Source organism: Galeopterus variegatus, unplaced genomic scaffold, assembly GCF_000696425.1.
Source record: "Galeopterus variegatus unplaced genomic scaffold, G_variegatus-3.0.2 Scaffold453, whole genome shotgun sequence".
NCBI lineage: Eukaryota > Metazoa > Chordata > Mammalia > Dermoptera > Cynocephalidae > Galeopterus > Galeopterus variegatus.
In genome coordinates this window covers 187011-202707 of record NW_007726564.1, presented here as the reverse complement: position 1 = coordinate 202707, position 15697 = coordinate 187011, and the positions used below count along the sequence as shown (strand labels likewise).

Here is a 15697-nt window from a genome sequence, read left to right as displayed (position 1 = left end):
CCAACAAGTTGCCCCTTCTAGTTATTAAGAGGACTTAATATAACAGAAACTCTAAACACCTGCATTTCAGGTGGAAAGCTATCCAGGGATCATCGAAGAGTAAGATTTTCTCTCCTATTATCCTCAACTGAGAATCTGGCCACAGCCACAGAGTTCTTCTGCTCTAAGAAGCGAAAAGTGATTTTGTAAAAATAACTATTTCCAGAGATAAAGAAAAAGTCAAAATGCTAAGATGAAGATGAAGGAGAAGGAGAAGAAGGAGAAGAAAAAAAAAAAAAACTAATCACAGTAATGGAAGTATTTAAAATCTGTCATAAACACCAGAATATGTACTCATTCTAAAGGAGTTTGCCTGAAGATAGGTGTGCGTGCTTGTGTGTACAGAAATGCAATAAAAACATGAGTTATTTCTGTGTGTGCCTGCCTCTAGCTTCCTCTGCTGCAGTTTAAATCTGATTTGGAAAATAAAACATGAATATGCATCTGAGCCGTAAGGCATCAAGAACAAAGCCAGCATTTGCTGCTTGTGTTAATTAAACAGTTGATTCCCCTTACCATTCAGGCCGTGGTATATCAGAAAACAGCCTAGTTATAAATCTATAAACAGCTCAGATATTGTATAATGGGGTTAGACACTGCAGGCAACTCACAAATCTACTTTGTTAAAGTTTGCAAATATGCCAGACATGAAAGTCAATGATAAAAAATAATGTTATGAATACGGGGCTCCTCATATGCAAAATGAATTTTCTCCTATTTCCACTACTGGACCCTGTAAGCATAGTCCAGACGGACTGGAGGTGGCTGATGGAGATGTCAGTTGTGCCTGATGCACTTTCAGCAACAGCAGCCTTTTTGATCTATGCTTCGGGGAAATTTATAAATTCAGCAGGTAAGGTAGTGATAGATCCAATTTAATTATCATTTAGTTTTGCCACAAGCCACATAACAATAGTTGGGGTCAGCTTGCAGGTTAAGATCTAAAAGTTATTGAATTTTAAATGAAAGATGAACAGCTGTTACAGAAATAACGTTACACCGTAACAACTACCAATGAAATCATTAACAATCTGTGGATTCAATTTGCTTCCTTCCCATTCTCATTATTTATTATTTGGTAGACATTTGTTTTAGGGTTTATTACATTTTTGTTAATTTCTTCATTGTGCCATTAGCCATTTTTTTCATTTATGTAGATATTACCCATATTAACCTTTTCTTCCCTGGTACAACTTTTCTGTTATGGAAAAGAAGACTGGACAGCAATTAAATCATTTGTGAATCCCACACCAAATTTCTTTTACAGAAAAGGCACATGATAAAAGTTGGTTACACTGCTAGCACATTTCCAAATTCCATATTAACAAAACTTCCTCAGATCAATTTTCTACAAAAATTGCTCTCTTGAGATTGTGAAAGTCAGTTATGTGCTATGGTGAGTGAGTTCTTTTAATTAGTTGGCTCAACTGTTTGATAAAGGTTAACATTTTAGTAGTAAAAACTGTGACACGCAATAGATTTACAAATAGCTGCCTCCCAACAGCTTAAAGACAACTTCTGATGATATTTACCACTGATGACTTGTCCAAATAGCTCTTCTGGAGTGTCCCCAAAGAATGGCACACATCCAACCAGAAATTCATACAGGATAATCCCCATGGCCCACCAGTCCACTGGTTTCCCATAGCCCTGCCTCAGAATCACTTCTGGTGCAATGTATTCAGGTGTGCCACAGACCTAAAAGATGATTGCAATATTAAAATAATTGAATATGAGACATGATTAAAATGAGCAAGATGGCTCACCACCAATTATCGTGCCTGGGGTGCACCTGCTCAACCACATGAAACCACATGGACAAAGAATTCAAGAACAACAATTATAAGCAGGTATCCATAATACCAAGGCAAAGAATCACTCAAATACCAAAGAAGGAAAGTTTAAAATTCTGCTCCAATGTTAAGTTACGTATAAGGCTTAATTTCAAATTGAGAAACTGACCCTGTTTGGTACTTTCACCTATTTTACAATATTAAAAACATTAGTAATCCTTAAATTTAAAATAACAATGCATTCTTAAATCTGTCACTTGCCAAAATGTATTCACACCCCGGTTATTTCATAAAAGCGTGACAGTTGAGATGTGTTTACCTTTAGCGACTTTACAATGAACAGATTGTGGGCACCTGGTAATGAGGCATGCTTAAGGGGAAATGGGCCATGGCTCGGATTTAGCACCCGTGATTATACAATGCATCATGAGCCTCACATGTACTCTACTGAGACTCCTGAATTCCTTACAAAAACAGTTTTCCATTTGTCTCTCTCACACTCTCACTTGTGTGCAATTAGATCGTTCATCTTGCTAATAGACCATAATGTTGGGGGAGGAACGTGGAGAGAACGGACAGTTCAGAGAGGCCCAGGGAGAAAAATGGGAGCAATTTGCACTTTATTAAATGTAAGGCTTATACAGACATCTAAACCACCACTACTGATGTGAAGATGGCCTACACAAGTTGATTCCCAATTTCATTGGCAGTGTCGTGCTTTGTATTTCTCCATAGAAACGAACAGCATCCAAGCTTACCTGTTTATCCAGGAACTCTCGAGCATCCTTCTCAATATGACCCTCATAAAGATTGGTAGTCATGCTCATTAGTCCCACCTTAGACAATCCAAAATCTGTCAGCTTTATGTGCCCCATGGAGGTGACCAGCAAGCTGTGAAGCAGAAGGACATACAGCAGTCACTTTGAAGCTGGTTCTCTTTTTAAGGTTCTCCCTCTCCCCTCAATTTGTAATACATCGGTATCAAGCTTATTACAAAACCCAGCCTGGAAAGAGATGAAGTCACACAAAAACGTGAAATACTTGCACCTAGTGGCTGAGGATAGTTTATATAAGGGGGGCCAGAGACGAGGCGTAGCTGATCTCTGTTGGAGCAGCCACATATCGTATCATTTACAACACTCTGACTCTTAGAAAATTCAAGCATGAAACTCTGACCCCCTTTCATTTTCAGAACAAGGTAGAAAAGAAAGGGTTACCAATAATCCCATGTCATATATGAGGAACTACGGTAAGCCACTCATATGTGATTCAAACGAGACATGAGATAAAGAACTTGGACAGAAAAATGTAGTATTGTTTCAGAGTTCAGCTTCCAGCTTTTATTTAAATTTCTACTCAGTACACACAAAACCTACATTTCTTATACATGCAAAGAATTCCCATTTGAAAATATTTAAATTTTTTCATTTGTAGTGGAAAAATAAAAATTTTAAATAGTATATGCAGTATTATATCAATTAAAAAATTAAAGAAATAGAGAGGTAAATAAAAAAGCTACTGAAAAGAAATATGCCAAAATTCTAATAGTTATCTTTGTTAGTACTGTGAATATTTTTTTCCCCTGCACTTTCCAAATTTTTTGGAATGAGCATGAGTCAATTTTATCATAAAATTTTCAGCACACACAGTCTTTACATCTAACATGTAATATCTTCAGAGGCATCTCAAATTAATGGAGAAAGCATGACGTATTTAATAAATATGGGGAAACAGTCTATCTGTATCTCAAAACAGACACGAAAATGAACTCCACATAAATTAAAAATTAATAAAAAACTAAATTGTGAATAAAACAGAATATAAGTATGGTACCAAATAGAAACTATCCAGAAAACAATTAGTAGCACTCCGTATAGCTATTCAAAAATTTATATCATAAAAAAAACTTTTTTAAAAAATTAACTAATTCTAGCTTTATAGTCATCTTTTTGTCTTGTTTTCATAAGTTATTATTATAAGCATCATAGCCTTTAAAGAATTATATAAAAATTACCATATATACTGTTAAAATAACACATTTTGAATATGATGGAAGAATTCTTAAATGTACAAATAGCATTAAAAGAAAACATTTTTATAGACATAAAACTTTTTGTATTGTGTAAAAAAAGACATATATTTTATCAGCGTACATACTTGTCTGGTTTCAGGTCCCTGTGTACAATTCCATAATTATGTAAATATTCCAAGGCCAAGACCGTCTCAGCAAAGTACATCCTGGCCATATCAACAGGCAGAGGACCCATGTTTTTCATTAAGGTGGCACAGTCTCCCCCTATACAACACAGGAAAAAGATTTAGTAGATTTAATATCAGCTAGGATTAACAAAGACCATCAGTTTAGATTGCAGAATTTCAAGGGAAAATCATCTCTACCCGCAGACAATGCATATCACATTTATAAGTGGAGATGTTGTGTTAAATAATCGTTTTTCTAATTAAGATGTGGTGTAGAGAAAATATTTTTATTTAAGAAGCAGTATTCATGTGACAGCAGATTTGGTTCTGAAGTGGAACTGTACTTTAGAGAATTGTTAGCAGAATTTTAGGATCATAGTAACAATTTAAAATATACTAGTATAGAAAATGGGTTCCGGGATCAGGATATCTGAGTCTAAATCCTAGCTCTGCCTCTTATAGGCTGAGAAAGCTTAGTCCAACTAGTCTTGGTTCCTTATCTGCATATCAGGATAGTAATGATGTCATCCTTTTTAGGATTATGAGGATTAAATCAGATAATCTGTGTAAAGAATTTATGATATTGCCCAACACATATTAAACATGAGAAATGTTACTTGCTGTTGCTGTTAAAATGATCACAACAAAAAATAAAGCAAAGTGTTGGTGTGGTAGAAAAAGCAGGGGGTGGAAATCAGGCAAGCTATGTTTTTGTATTCTGTCTATCACTCAACACCTAGGAAGTCTCCCCTTCCTGGACTTCAGTTCACTCATCTGCAAAATGAAAAGGAATAACTAAAGGATATCTAATATTTTTTGAGTTTTATAGTTTTGGGATTCTGTTCAAACAATGACAAGAGCTTAAACTGAATGCTCTGAAAACTGGTGTGGCCTTTGCTGATCTCATTTTATTAACTTTGTTTATGTCAACAAGTCATGGCCACACGAACACACAGGAACTTAATGTAAAATTGATGGAAATAAGATTAGTTGCAGCATTTAAAAAGTAGACCACAAATCCCTTAAAAAAGGAAAAAAAGATGAAAATCAAGACTGGCTGGATTTTCTTGAACACACCTCCTTTCCCCTAACTCATTTTTAATTTTATTATAGTATAGTGTCTAAAAAGGATATATTTTTAATTTATTCTTTAAGAAGTTCAATTGTAATGTTTTTTATAATATGTGATAAAAATAAGTAGGAAAAAATCCCATCACCTATATTTCAACTTTAATGACCAATTGAGAGGAGGTAGTTAGGATTAAAGGCTATTAAAAAGGAAAAACAACCTTTTTCCAAATAGCACTAATTTTCCCTTTGTTATAGTAGAGCAGGCACTTTACAAGCAATTATCAGAAGATAATGACTGGGAATACAGCCATCTCATTGCCTGGCTTCAGTTGCTAGGTAGATACAGCCATTATGTCGCACAAATACAGAACGCTTCACAGCACAAATGAGCAAGGGATTTTTGAGTACAGGTGTCATATTCCCTGTGTCGGAGATTGATTTACCTTCTACATATTCCATGACCATACACAAGTGGCGTCTTGTTTCAAAGGAGCAATACATGCTGACAACAAAGGGGTTTTCTGCAAAAGTCAAGATATCCCGTTCTACAAAAGCCTGCTGGATTTGGTTTCGAAGGATGAGGTTCTGTTTATTAATCTTCTTCATGGCAAACCTCTGCCGGGATTCTTTATGCCGAACAAAATAGACTGCCCTGAAAAGGAACACAAGTATTAGGGTTCATAGAAAGAAAGAAGGTAGGGATGTTTGGGGGATACACTAAACCATGTGATCATCGACTTTTTTTAAAGTTCACATGGCAGCTGGAATTCAATTCACACAAGTTAAGCGAGCAGCTACAAACATACCATTCCAGGCCAAGGTCCTCTGGCTAGACTTTTTTTTATTCTTTCAATAAAGGTCACAAGTCATAAATAAAGCAACAAATTCATCTTCACTGCTGACGGAAGGAAATGGACAGTCTCTGAGTGAGCAATTTTCCAATAGCTGGCTGATGTTTTCAGTTTTTCCACAGACAAAACAAAATCCAATATATATATCAGAACAGGAAAGAATTAACAAAATCACATATATATCATGAGCTAGATCCTTTCTAGCATTAGATATATGTTAGGCACTTTTCTCAATGAACTAAAGCAATAATTTTCTAAATAATAGCCCTGGATCTGCAAAAAGGACCATAGCTTCTTAGAGTATCTGGCTTCCAACTGAGAGTAATTTGCTTACTATGAAATTTCCAGACAAATGAGAAGTATGTAATAGGTTACATGAGTCTTTCCTGTGACAAGGAATAGCATATTTCCTCAGTACAGACCTCAGCATGTGCTACCCCATGACTGTTTCAACAGGAAATGCACTTCCCAATATAAAAGGGGGCCAACGCTGCAGGTGCATTTCTGTTCCCTCCGACCCAAGGCCCAGGTGTCAGGCAACTTTACTGTAAAACGACCAGACCAGGCTGACTCAATCTCTGCCTAAAGCCTCACCCAAGTACTCTCCAGTGACAATTCTGGCTGGGTAGAAGACAACAAACTCCCTGAGGCTTGGAATGATGTGGAGAAAGGAAGTAATTAGGAGGAGGGGTCTTAAAACCCCTCCTGGAAATGATGAGCAGAAAAAAAAAATGTCTCGGAGGGGCTCCTTTCCTCACAAGTCACTCCTCACTTGTCCTTAGCAAGGGAGAACAGGTTAGACTTTTCCAATGATCAAATAAGAAATAATTTACCTAGAAAGCCATCAATCAAAGTAAAGTATATCCAGTGGCCTGCCTTCTAAAACAAGGGGTAATGTGATCTGAGATGCATTTTCCAATAGTTATTTCACTGTCCCTTGAGCAATGACTGCAAGGGGGACTAGGATATCCTATGCTCCTGCTCAACTAATATCATCAGGGCGATCCACTAATACAAATCTCAAGTATATTCAATCCCAGTTTAATCAATATTAACATTTTTCCCTTAAGTGTTCTGCAAGGAATTACTTTTCTCTCAAGTATGTGTATCTTCAGCATCATCTTCTTGCTGTATTCACTTTTCCCTTCACTTACAATATCACACATTTACAGCACACTCCACATAACCAACTCACTGAATGTCCTGGTGCTGTTATTCGCACTATAAAACAGNAAAAATAAGTAGGAAAAAATCCCATCACCTATATTTCAACTTTAATGACCAATTGAGAGGAGGTAGTTAGGATTAAAGGCTATTAAAAAGGAAAAACAACCTTTTTCCAAATAGCACTAATTTTCCCTTTGTTATAGTAGAGCAGGCACTTTACAAGCAATTATCAGAAGATAATGACTGGGAATACAGCCATCTCATTGCCTGGCTTCAGTTGCTAGGTAGATACAGCCATTATGTCGCACAAATACAGAACGCTTCACAGCACAAATGAGCAAGGGATTTTTGAGTACAGGTGTCATATTCCCTGTGTCGGAGATTGATTTACCTTCTACATATTCCATGACCATACACAAGTGGCGTCTTGTTTCAAAGGAGCAATACATGCTGACAACAAAGGGGTTTTCTGCAAAAGTCAAGATATCCCGTTCTACAAAAGCCTGCTGGATTTGGTTTCGAAGGATGAGGTTCTGTTTATTAATCTTCTTCATGGCAAACCTCTGCCGGGATTCTTTATGCCGAACAAAATAGACTGCCCTGAAAAGGAACACAAGTATTAGGGTTCATAGAAAGAAAGAAGGTAGGGATGTTTGGGGGATACACTAAACCATGTGATCATCGACTTTTTTTAAAGTTCACATGGCAGCTGGAATTCAATTCACACAAGTTAAGCGAGCAGCTACAAACATACCATTCCAGGCCAAGGTCCTCTGGCTAGACTTTTTTTTATTCTTTCAATAAAGGTCACAAGTCATAAATAAAGCAACAAATTCATCTTCACTGCTGACGGAAGGAAATGGACAGTCTCTGAGTGAGCAATTTTCCAATAGCTGGCTGATGTTTTCAGTTTTTCCACAGACAAAACAAAATCCAATATATATATCAGAACAGGAAAGAATTAACAAAATCACATATATATCATGAGCTAGATCCTTTCTAGCATTAGATATATGTTAGGCACTTTTCTCAATGAACTAAAGCAATAATTTTCTAAATAATAGCCCTGGATCTGCAAAAAGGACCATAGCTTCTTAGAGTATCTGGCTTCCAACTGAGAGTAATTTGCTTACTATGAAATTTCCAGACAAATGAGAAGTATGTAATAGGTTACATGAGTCTTTCCTGTGACAAGGAATAGCATATTTCCTCAGTACAGACCTCAGCATGTGCTACCCCATGACTGTTTCAACAGGAAATGCACTTCCCAATATAAAAGGGGGCCAACGCTGCAGGTGCATTTCTGTTCCCTCCGACCCAAGGCCCAGGTGTCAGGCAACTTTACTGTAAAACGACCAGACCAGGCTGACTCAATCTCTGCCTAAAGCCTCACCCAAGTACTCTCCAGTGACAATTCTGGCTGGGTAGAAGACAACAAACTCCCTGAGGCTTGGAATGATGTGGAGAAAGGAAGTAATTAGGAGGAGGGGTCTTAAAACCCCTCCTGGAAATGATGAGCAGAAAAAAAAAATGTCTCGGAGGGGCTCCTTTCCTCACAAGTCACTCCTCACTTGTCCTTAGCAAGGGAGAACAGGTTAGACTTTTCCAATGATCAAATAAGAAATAATTTACCTAGAAAGCCATCAATCAAAGTAAAGTATATCCAGTGGCCTGCCTTCTAAAACAAGGGGTAATGTGATCTGAGATGCATTTTCCAATAGTTATTTCACTGTCCCTTGAGCAATGACTGCAAGGGGGACTAGGATATCCTATGCTCCTGCTCAACTAATATCATCAGGGCGATCCACTAATACAAATCTCAAGTATATTCAATCCCAGTTTAATCAATATTAACATTTTTCCCTTAAGTGTTCTGCAAGGAATTACTTTTCTCTCAAGTATGTGTATCTTCAGCATCGTCTTCTTGCTGTATTCACTTTTCCCTTCACTTACAATATCATACATTTACAGCACACTCCACATAACCAACTCACTGAATGTCCTGGTGCTGTTATTCGCACTATAAAACAGACCACAGGAGCCAGCCAGCTGAGCGCCCAGTGTTTCCTGCACAGACCGGCGGGCGGTCCTCTTCAATCTTCTTGCTGTATTCACTTTTCCCTTCACTTACAATATCACACATTTACAGCACACTCCACATAACCAACTCACTGAATGTCCTGGTGCTGTTATTCGCACTATAAAACAGACTACAGGAGCCAGCCAGCTGAGCGCCCAGTGTTTCCTGCACAGACCGGCGGGCGGTCCTCTTCAGGATGCCCAAACACCTGGGCTCCCACAAGTTGGGTTTATTCCCACTCATTTTGCTGGTTACAATTGATATTAAGATTAACAAATTTAACAAATATTTAAACTGATGAAAAATGAATACAATAAAGTAAAAGCACTGTTGTTTACTAGGAAACTAAACCAATGTTTTAGGAAGTCTTGAATATGAGTTACTAAATAAAATTCCTATTGATTTAGTATGGGTGAGACGATTTCCAAAAGTTGAAAAAATAATAAAAACCTAGACTCCTACATTCAGATTGCTTCAAGTTCTTGCTTCACCTTTAAAGATGTTACAATTGGAAAACAGAAACAATGTATTATAAGTATGGTTTATATTGACTGTCTCAAAAGGTCTTAATTAAAAGACCCATCAATTTAAATATATATTTAGGTTATAGTAAAATGTTTAAAGTACAAGGGGTCTTCAAAAAGTTCATGGAAAGATTGTATTATCTTTCAATCCAATTTTTCCACAAACTTTTTGAAGCACACTTGTATGTATCTTTTTTTATGATTTCCTACTATGTCCAACTTTTTAATTAATCAACCAATTACTAATTCTTTCTGTATCAGATTAAAGGCATATATATATATATATATATATATATATTTTTTTTTTTTTCCAATTACTGATTGAATAAAATCAGGAATCCACAGATAACTTAAGCTGCTCCTAATCAGATAATCGTAGCAGGATAGAAAGATACAAAGGTGCACAGAAAATAATGTGCCCATCCCTTAAATATAAGGCAAGCCTTGGTAAACAAATATTGTCATTAAAAGGAACTTTTGAAATAGAGAATCTATTTTTTAAAATTACATTTAGAATTCAAAACGTTAGAAGAAATAAAAGAATATCTTTCCAAAATCACTTCCTTATACTTGAGAGTCAACTGGACTATAGCTTACTTTCCATCTCTTCCTTTGGTATTTAATATTGAGTACTAGTTTACTGCTGAGGAACCTTAGGCATATATTACGAATTTCACATTTAGACTATCACAAGGTTACCATTTTGATTTTCAGTCATGCATCATCATTTCTTACATAAGTAATTGCTCTGCAATATGTTTCAGAACAATAGGAAGTGGAAAAGAAAAATAGAACTGCACAGGATTTTACGAAAGAAAAAAAGAGAAAGATGCCTCTAGACTAATTTGACCAGCATCCTGACTAGATCTCTGTGGCACTGTGTAAAAAATGGGCAATCTGTATTCTCAAATTTTTAGTTCATGAAATATGGTTCAACTTTCTGCTTTCCCTTGCTGTGATGCCTTTAAACTAATCAGCTAATCCTTGGAGAAACTGACCAAAACCAATTTAAATTAATCCTGTAGGTAGCTTGAGATATCACTGCCTCAGGACAGGCATATCTCGATCAAGTTGCAAAAGTCAACTAGACTTCCTAATTAGAATTTGCTGTAGTTGAATTTGTTTATATGTTCTTGGTTTTTTACATTTCTGTACTGCTTTGGGAATACTATTCTTCATGTTGAAACTTGTTTATTTAGTATTAATCATTGTCTCACACATACACCTTTCCTCCTTTCCTATAAGTTGATGTTCCAGATCTGCTTAAGGCAGCAGAGATTAAGAGAGAGGAACAGAAAGAGACAGACAGCAGCTGACAGACCGACATCTAACACTGTTAAGCAGACTGTAAACCTCCCCATATTATAAAACTGCCCTGAACTGATAGGGCCCACATTTCTCTGCTTTCTAGTCCCAAGGGTTGCTTTCTTTGAAAAAGCTGCTTCTGTCTCTCTTCCTACACTGACCTCCCTGTGAAATAAAAAACCCAAAGGTGGAGGAGGAGGTGATGCAGAGCAGGGACAACCTGGGACCGTTGCTCCCTCTGAATTGAGGTGTGAAAGCGTGGGGAGAAATGGAATCAGAAGCTGCCAGGATCGAGAGCAGAATGAATCAACCCTATCGGGAGTGTGAATGTCTGATGTGTATACTATGCACGAATCTTAGAGCCCAATACATGAATCCGTGCTAGCGAATCTACCTGTGTGAAGGAGAGTATGTGTATCAGAGGAAGGCTGATAGGAAAGGCTATAGGGACAGCACGGGGAGGAGAGGTGTATGCTAACATGAGCACATGGGTCTCTCTGGTAAATGCCCCTCAACCCTTGAGGGGTAAAAGAATAATGTGTATCAAGGTTAGAAAGACAAGCAAAGTGCAGCAGAAATGTTGTGCCTTTCAAATTTATTTTTTTAACTTTTAAAAATTGTAGGTCAATTTTATTCTTTCACTCTGAAAACACTCAAAGTTATAATTGAAAAATCCAGGTGAAGTACTTAATGGAAAAAGTAGGACCTCTACATCCCAATTATGAAGGCTAAAAGTTATAACAAAAGGATACTTACAGGGGCAAGAGAGCTCTGCTCGGAATCAGAGTATCTGTGATCATGTCTCTGAATCTCTCCTTCCCCATAAGTAAGTGGAAATTATACCAACTACACACAGGGCTCTTGTGAGCAGAGGACATACAGAAAGAAACCAGTGCAGTACCTGGCACGTGAACGGCAGCTTTCTACAATGTGCTAAGTGGGCATAAAGGCATGTTTAACTTCCAGTCAGGAACCAGAAACACGTTAAACATAGAAGGAAATCAGATGTTTACCAAATGGGCTTTATTAACATGAATTGTCACCAAGCATAATGTTGAGAAAATCATGATGTGTGTTTTAGCATGACAGGTAGAAGCCCTTCCTAATGAGAGTTAGTTCCCAGCACCATTAATTTTTGGGAGGTCACAGAATGGTGTCTCTCTCAGCCACTGATGTGCGTGGTAGACTCTGTCACACAGATAACTAAGTAAGCCTCCAAGAGCCCACTTCAAAGGACCCCATTTGTTCACGTAAGCCTGCATCAGCATCTGGACTGGGTGAACCAAAGAACCATTCAAATTTCAAATAAAAAAAATAATTAAAAGATAGAGGAAATCTGTCAGAAATGTAATGAAAGATTAAATCTGAGAAGAGCAAAAGAGAAAAAAAAAAGTTTGGCTGATGAGTCGTGGCTCCTACAGGCAGCTTGTGAGCCCACTGATGACTTGGCTTGCATCCTGGGTGTTCACTGATTCACAGCTTGTTTAACTTCTTGTATATTCCCAACCATTCCCCAAAGTGTGATATACCTCATCCACTACACTGTGGTTTAATTGCACTACAAATGAGTTTACTCAGCCAATTAGAACTCCAAATACTGCTAAGATATATGCCTAAGTTTTATAAAAGTGGTGCTTCACAGATAATCTTATTCCAGAATTCCACCGCCAAGAACATCTAGCAGTGCTCAAACCCACACACCCATAAAATCGTAGTTTAGTTTACTCCCTAACAAAGGAAGAAATCCTTAGAACAACTCCAAAAAGTATGAAGAACTAAAAAACAAATAACAATAACCACAAACAACCTCATGCTAGAACAATCTTCCTAGGCAGAAAGGTTTCAATAACATCTCTGAAGGAAATAAAATATTGTGAAAATATAACATCAGAAAGCATTTATATTAAAAATAAATAAATAAAATAAGAAAGAAAGCATTTATAAGCCACATCAGGAACTATGCCATTTGACATAATCCTGAAAACAAATCATCGAAGCATAGAAAGAACTCACAAATATTTAAGTTGTTCACTAGGTTAATGGTGTGGAAAATATTAGAGGTGAAAAAATCGTAAGAAGAAACATCCCTTCTGGCACAACAAAAATTGCTTTTATCTCATCTGCTCTTATGTGTGATAAATGGCAATAAATGTCTATGGGATTGTTTATTACTCGCCATATACAGATGGAATTAGGATTAATACTTAATTAAACTAGAATACTTGGGCTGTCTAAAGTGAATCAGGCAATAGTTTATGAATTCATTATCCTTCTAAACTACTTATTAGTAACTCAGAAGGATCTCGTTAATATTTACCCTACGCCATGAGAAGAAAATTGTATCTATAAAAGTAGATCAAGAAAGGAGACCACGAATGCGATTAGATTATGGCATAGAGTTCAATGTTAAAAATCCTGGTATAACTGTACTATAAGGACTAAAAGAAATGCATTGCTCTAAATTTTCAAAGAGCTTTATTTAAATACTTTTCTCACAAGGTTGACTGCTGGTCTGACAGGAAATATAGGCTAATTCTCAAGTAGCAATGATATATATGAAATTATATATATATAATTATATATAATATATACTATATGTCTCAACCAAGAGTCAAGTACTTGTGAACGCAGAAGGGCAGAATAAAGGAAGTAGAAACAAGAATACATAAAATTTTTCCTTTACTCTATAAAGTCTTCCTTTCTAAAATAACTCTTTTGTCATTTGATACATTTTCTGATGGGGCGTCTGATAAGAAACGATTCTGGCTGTACATTACTCCCATCATGGAAGGAACAGGGATTTGCAAAGTCGAATTCTTACACAACCTCTCATAGAAAGCTTTTCTTGAGTTACTCACCCATAGGCTCCATTGCTAATCAATTTAATCGTTTCAAAATCACTTTCCCGAGGTTTCCTTCGAAGTTTCAGGGAAGCATTTGAGCTCTTGTAAACAAAACATGGAAATTTAAAAATAGTTCAGAATTTGAGAAAAATTTTAATAGAAAACAGATAATACTCAAATTATATGTGACATTGTTTAATATGTTTAAATACAGCATTCTAGCTAAAAGAACCAGGGGCCACCTCTAAAGACCCATCCTCCACAGCAGTGCTGAGCAACTGCTCTTCATGACACCGCTGCAGTCACATTTAAGTGAACACTCATTCCCAGGGTGTCAAGGAAACTTCCAATTTTCATTTGCCTCTGTAAAATATTCAGGTTGGCCTCATCCTGGTCTTTTAATGTTTTGAGATTTAAGTCCAAAATGCCAAACCTTCCTTCTGGTTTCAGTCAGCCAGAAGAGAGTGGGCTGGAGTGGCTGTCCATGGGGCTGGTGCACAATGTGGCCTCTCCTCCCTGACCAAAGCACTTCTGTGTCATTTCCTGTGGCAATCTTTCTTGTTTGGAAAAGTAGTAGGCGACAAATGGGACACTCTAATACAGAATGTCTGTCATTCTTTACTTCCATACCAGAAATCTTTCCGTGGTTTAGATACCAATTTCCAAAAAGACAGCTCTCTAAAAAGTTTAGCTCAAAGGACAGGAATAAACAAAGTGCTTTTTTTTTTTTTCCTTTTTGTCTTTTTTCGTGTCCTGCAACGGATCGCAACCCTCAGTGTTGCGCCCGTACTGGACCGGGACCGGCAATGGGATTGCAACCCTCGGCACTGCGCCCACACCTCGCTCAGCCAGTGAGCGGGAACCGGTCTGTATGTGGGATCCGAACCCTCGGCGGGAGCGGCGCCGCGCTTCCCAAGCGGCGCACTGTAGCAGTGCGCCACCAGGCCGGCCCCAAAGTGCTTTTTTAAAAAAAAAGTTTTCTCCTGCCCTATTTATCTTGTCATTGTTAATGGCCGCTTTGCTCCCCTCTGCAGAGTCGCTCCCAAGCAGCACACTGTAGCAGTGCGCCACCGGGCCGGCCCCAAAGTGCTTTTTTAAAAAAAAAATTTTCTCCTGCCCTATTTATCTTGTCATTGTTAATGGCCGCTTTGCTCCCCTCTGCAGAGTCCAGAATTCCCTACCCATCGTTTTGGAAGAAACATCATGACTCTGAGATGTGTGCCATCCTCCCCCCAGTCGGTGCCGTCGTTGTGGATCCTGCTGTCCCTCTCATCCCTGGAAGACTTGGGAACCTGCTTCCCACCATCCTGGGTGACTTCAGTGTCTACACAGATAACCCACCTAACACTCTGGCCTCAAGGCCAGCCCACCTCCTCAACTCCACCGTCTCTCTCCTCTCAGTCCCCTGGGTGTCTGGCCACGGGATCTGGATGTAGTCATCACCTGCCAAGGCTCCATCACAGAAAACGTAACTCGAGACTGGGACACTTACTTGTGCAACCACTCCCACTAACGCTGCTCTTTCACAGCTTTGAGCCGAAAGGAGCTGAACAGGCCCTCGTGTCACATTAACTCTTCCCTACCTGACTGATCTCATTTATGTCCACAGATAACTCCTTCGTCACCTAGACCTCCACCAGAAACTCTGAGTGCCAAAAGATACGAGGAGTCTTCAAACAGGTCATCGAAAGATTCAGATTATCTTTTAATTTTATTTTTCCACAAAGTTTTGTAAGTACCCTTATATCAGAACTTGTATACAATTGCCAGTGCGATGGCTCCCCTTGGATGTTTCAAAGAATTTCAGTCTCAACACACTCAAAAT

At 37.9% G+C, this 15697-nt stretch overlaps 1 protein-coding gene across 1 annotated transcript in view; it reads right to left on the bottom strand.

Annotated features, from left to right (window-relative positions):
• Positions 1–15697, bottom strand: part of MAST4 (microtubule associated serine/threonine kinase family member 4) — a 168583-nt gene that overhangs the window by 33677 nt on the left and 119209 nt on the right. Inside the window, 5 exon segments of the mRNA XM_008568933.1 lie at positions 1572–1737; positions 2591–2723; positions 3990–4128; positions 7512–7720; positions 13888–13973. Coding sequence (XP_008567155.1) covers positions 1572–1737; positions 2591–2723; positions 3990–4128; positions 7512–7720; positions 13888–13973 — 733 coding nt within the window.